At 59.7% G+C, this 4,509-nt stretch overlaps 1 protein-coding gene across 1 annotated transcript in view; it reads left to right on the top strand.

Annotated features, from left to right (window-relative positions):
* KIF21B (kinesin family member 21B) overlaps nt 1-4,509 on the top strand; it is a 34,037-nt gene that overhangs the window by 24,892 nt on the left and 4,636 nt on the right. Inside the window, 7 exon segments of the mRNA XM_010194059.1 lie at nt 1-102; nt 384-444; nt 761-818; nt 1,297-1,502; nt 1,975-2,049; nt 2,196-2,309; nt 2,986-3,024. The exon segment at nt 1-102 is cut by the window's left edge and continues 97 nt beyond it. Of these exon segments, the coding sequence (XP_010192361.1) occupies nt 1-102; nt 384-444; nt 761-818; nt 1,297-1,502; nt 1,975-2,049; nt 2,196-2,309; nt 2,986-3,024 (655 nt within the window).

Below are 4,509 nucleotides of genomic sequence, written 5' to 3'. Positions count from 1 at the left end.
ACGTGACCGGCTCCTCGCAGAACCACGCCATCCTGGACGCCCTGCGGGAGAAGGCTGAGCTGCACCCTGAGCTGCAGGCCCTGATCCACAACGTCCAGCAAGGTGAGACCCAGGGCTGGCACATCCTCGGGGTGGGTGTGCTGCACCCATGGCAGTCCCCCCCAGAGACACGTGGAGGTGCCACAGCAGGCGCCAGCGTGCCCAGGGCTGCCCTGAGGGCGATGCTGGGTGGGGACGTGTGCTCCAGGCACCACATAGCAGGGACGATGACCGAGTCCCTGCCCCAGCTGCCCGGGCGATCCCCTCCAATGCATGGTTCAGATGGGACTCAGCTTGACAGGGTCTCTTCTGCGCTGCTGATGTGCTGTCTCCCTCCTGCACAGAGAACGGCTACATCAGCACAGATGAGGAGATTTCGGAGTTCAGCCTGGCTTCAGATGGGAGGTGAGTGCCCAGCCCAACCTCGCCTGAGCTGGTGGTGACTGGGGAGGCCAGGGGTGGGGTGGGAGGTCTGGTGGCACCCACGGGATGTCCCAGGGGGACATGGACAGAGCCCCACCTCAGCTTTCCTGTGGTGCTCAGCTGTTGGGGAAGGGAGCAGCCTCTCAGACACCAGCCTGGAGTGAAGACCAGGCCACCCTTGGGAGAAAGGGTGCTGGCGAGCAGAGGGTGACCCAGAGAGTCTGGTGGGCTGGTGGCAACTGGCTCTCTGAAAGGAGTTAGGCACTGGAGATCCACCTCTGCCCCCATCTCCTTGCAGCATCTCCCAGTCTTTCACCATGAAGGGCTCAGCAAGCCAGGATGACTTCAAGTTCAAGGTTAGTTGGGCTTTCTGTGTGGGCCTGTTGCAGGGAGCGGGAGAAGGGATGGAGGGGCATGCTGTTCAGTGATGCTGCAGCCCTCTGCTCTGTAGGCCAGGCTTGGCACAAGGCAGTGTCATTGGTCTCTGGGTGGTGCCAGTGCTAGGCAAGAGGGTACCCAGGCTTCCTGCTCCTGTGGTCCTCTGAAGCACCTGAGGCTTGGGAGAGATCCACCACATCAGCCAATACCCTCCAGGCTGGAGTGGGCACCGAGGAAGTCCCTGTGCAGTGTTGGCAGAGGTGGAGGAAAGCACGTTGTTCTGCACAGGGTGTCACATTTGCTGTCACAGAGTGTGATGGGCATCCCAGCATGATGCAGGGGGAACTCGACCTCCTGCGGCCGGAGGGCACGAGCTGCTCCACCCCACAGCTCTTGGTCTGCTCCTGCTGTCCTCTCCCTGTGCTGCCCGTGCCTGAGCCCTCTGTCCTGCTCTAGGGAGAGCCCAAGCTCTCAGGGCAGATGAAGGCCGTGTCAGCCGAGTGTCTCGGACCCACGCTGGACGTCTCCACCAAGAACATCACCAAGTCCTTGGCATCCCTCATGGAGATCAAAGAGGATGGGATCAGCTTCTCCATCCGAGACCCCTATTACAAGGAGAAGGTGTCGCGCACCATCAGCCTGCCCACGCGAGGAAGCACTTTGTGAGCATGGGCTGATGTGTCTTTGGGTGCTGGGAGGCTCGTGGAGGCATGGGCCAGCAGCTGGGAAGCTGTGCCCTGACTGTGCAGTTGCAGAGTGGTGAGGGTGAGACCAGTTCTGTGTCTTTCTGGGCTTGTTTGCAGCAAGCAGTGGTGGATTTCTCCAGCAAGCCTTGCAGAGTGTCTGGGAGTCTGTTGGTATCTGCAGATAGAGATGGGTACTTCAGGAGGAGGGAAGGAAGGAGGGTGTGCGAGGGTCCCTGGCTTGCTGCCCTGGGTTATCAGCCACCTTGGAGGTTTCTTGGGTTGCCAGAAGCCTCCACACTCACACGATGACTCAGGGCATCCTCTGATCTTGTGACTCCAGAACAGGCCAGCTTCTTCTTTGCTCTGCTGGGGAAGGGCATGGGTGTTCAGCACAGAGGGACCCCAGCAGCGGGGGCAGGCACCCACTGTGCTGTTTCACTCGCTTTAGTCCTAGGCAATCTCGTGGCTCGGACACTTCGCCGCTGACAAGGAGGAAATCCTATGACCGTGGGCAACCGGCCAGGTGAGCTTGGGAGCGGGAGAACTGGCGACATGGGCAGGGAGAGGCTGGGAGGCCCAGACAAGCGGGGCCTGGTGCTACTGGGCCTGCTCTTGCTGCGCCAGGCAGCTGAGCAATTCTTTGTGTCCCTCTGACCCTTCCTGGCCCAGGCCTGCAGACGTTGGCTTCACACCTCCCTCCTCCCCACCCACCCGTCCACGCAACGACCGCAACGTCTTCTCTCGCCTCACGAGCAACCAGAGCCAGGGGTCTGCTTTGGATAAGTAAGTCCTGGTTGGGTGGGAGGGTCTGAGCGAAGGGACCCATACCATAACAGCAAACGGCATGTGTCGTGTCCCAGGGGTGGGTGTAGGAGCACAGGACCTGGGTGTGCTCCAGTTCCTGCCACCACTGTCACTCCCTGCTCCTCTCTGTGAGGGAGCAGATGCCCTTCGAGGGCCATGCTGGCCCCTTGCCCTGTCCCGCCTGCTGCGTGTCCCCGCTGAGCCGGCCGCTTGCAGGAACTTGCGGCCCTGGCCTCTGGCTAAGCCCTGCTTGGAGATGTGGCAGTGCCAGACTTGGACCACTGGGAAAGGCAGTGGAGCAGCACGGGGTGAGGCGGGATGGGGGCTCGCAGGAAGCTGATGGACTGGCACCAATGCACAGATGCTGCTCCAGCCTCCCCCTGCAGCAAGTCGGGCAGCTGCCCTTGTTTCGGAGCATTGCTAGCAGCGCTGATGTCCCCTGATGGAGAACCTCCTGTCTGATCCTCACCTGCTCTCCTGCTCCTCTGCCCTCTCCCCTGGTTCTCCATGTGTCCTTCTCTTTCTCCCTCTCTCCTCCTACTTCTCTCTGTCCTACACTGGCTTGGATGCAATAACAACCCTCCACCTCTGACTCCTGCTGCCTCTTCTAGTCTGGGTTTTCTCTCCCGTAATCCTGCTAATTTTCTGCCCCTAGGTCTGATGACAGCGATTCCTCTGTCTCGGAGGTGCTGAGGTATAGACAACTTTCTATTTATTATCCCTTTCTCCTCTCCTCCTTCTCTCTGTCTCACGAGTCTGCTCTCCCTTTTCCCTGCATGCTCCACCTGCCCCTTGCTGCTCTCCCCCACCTCCCAGCATGTGTGCACTGTCCCCTCCTGGCATGCCACCTCCAGTATGTGACACTGGCCCCTCGGTTGAGAGTTCGAACCGTTCCTGCTCTGATCAGCCCTCGGAAACATGGCACTGGGCTCACCGACGAGCACCGGCTGGTTTGGGGTGGCAGCATGTTCTGCTCCAGCTCTGATGGGCTCCTGTCAGCATGATGCTGCTATGTCCCACCCCAGCTCTCCAGCAGGACAGTGTGATGCTGGGGAAGGGGGCAAGCAGCCCTGGGTGCTCCCAGTGTGTCCTTCTTGCAAGCATCTTCCAGGCAAATGTCTCCAGGTTCTCCCCACACCTGGTTGTGCTTCCCTGGTGCTGGGTTGCAGGCAGGTGCATCTCTTTCCCAAAGGAACCAAGTCAACCAATGGCGCAGAGCTTGGGGTTAGGGTGCTCCTGGGCTCATCCCACTGCACCCTCCTGCCTGTGGAGGTTTCCCAACACGAGGGCCGCCTTTCCCCAACCCTTTAGAAACATCAGCCCTCTGGCACCCGGGTGTCTCCGCACCCCGAGTTCCTGCAGGCGCCCTGGCATGGGGGAGGTGACACCGGAGGAGTCCGTGCTGTGTCACCTGGGTCGGTTTGCAGCCAGGCAGCAATGCACCGATAAAGTCTTGCCCTGGGGAGCTGGGATTTCCATTTAGATTCGGTGTCGCCTCGAGACTGGTGGAAACACCAAGGGCCGGGGGAGGGCTGGATAATTGGAGCTTGTAGAGTGCAGCTGCTGACTGAGAAAGATCTCATGCGTGTGATTTCCAAGCCCAACTTGATGAGCCAGTGTGTGTCCTCATGACTAATGCAAACCTTATGTGGCCTTGGGCCTGCCCTTCTCCAGCCCTGAGCCTCAGTTTCCTTGCCTATAAGAGACTAGCACAAGCCCAGGTCCCACAGATACAAGGAGGCCATGCTTTGGGAAGTCAGCTCGGAGGAGCTGTTGGTGGCTCTGGAAGTATAGGGCTGTTGGTCCTCAGCACTCCCAGCGCTGCTAAAGTGGATGGGATTGGCAGATACTGTGTCCAAAGGGACCTTGGAGGGAGATTTGGCAGGGATAGGTCCTCTCCTACCCATTGCCAGTGGTGGTGCAGGACTTCCACAGCTGTTGCGATAAGGATGCTGGGTGCCAGTGCTGTACTTGACAAAGGCTCTGTGGCCTTACGGAAAGGAGCAGGACCTGGTCTCCAGATGTCACCAGGCACAGGCTGCCAGCCTGCAAAGAACTGGGATGCTGGATATTGGTATCCTGAGACATTTTATCCCAGCAGAGCTTTGGGCTGGAGACGGTGCAGGTTGTCCCAGAGTGGCCTGAGGACTGATGAGCTGGGTCTCCCGGCTCCTTGGCT

This window comes from Mesitornis unicolor, unplaced genomic scaffold (assembly GCF_000695765.1).
Source record: "Mesitornis unicolor isolate BGI_N332 unplaced genomic scaffold, ASM69576v1 scaffold32151, whole genome shotgun sequence".
Lineage (NCBI taxonomy): Eukaryota > Metazoa > Chordata > Aves > Mesitornithiformes > Mesitornithidae > Mesitornis > Mesitornis unicolor.
The sequence above is the reverse complement of the archived record's forward strand: the minus strand, read 5'-3'. Positions and strand labels throughout refer to the sequence as shown.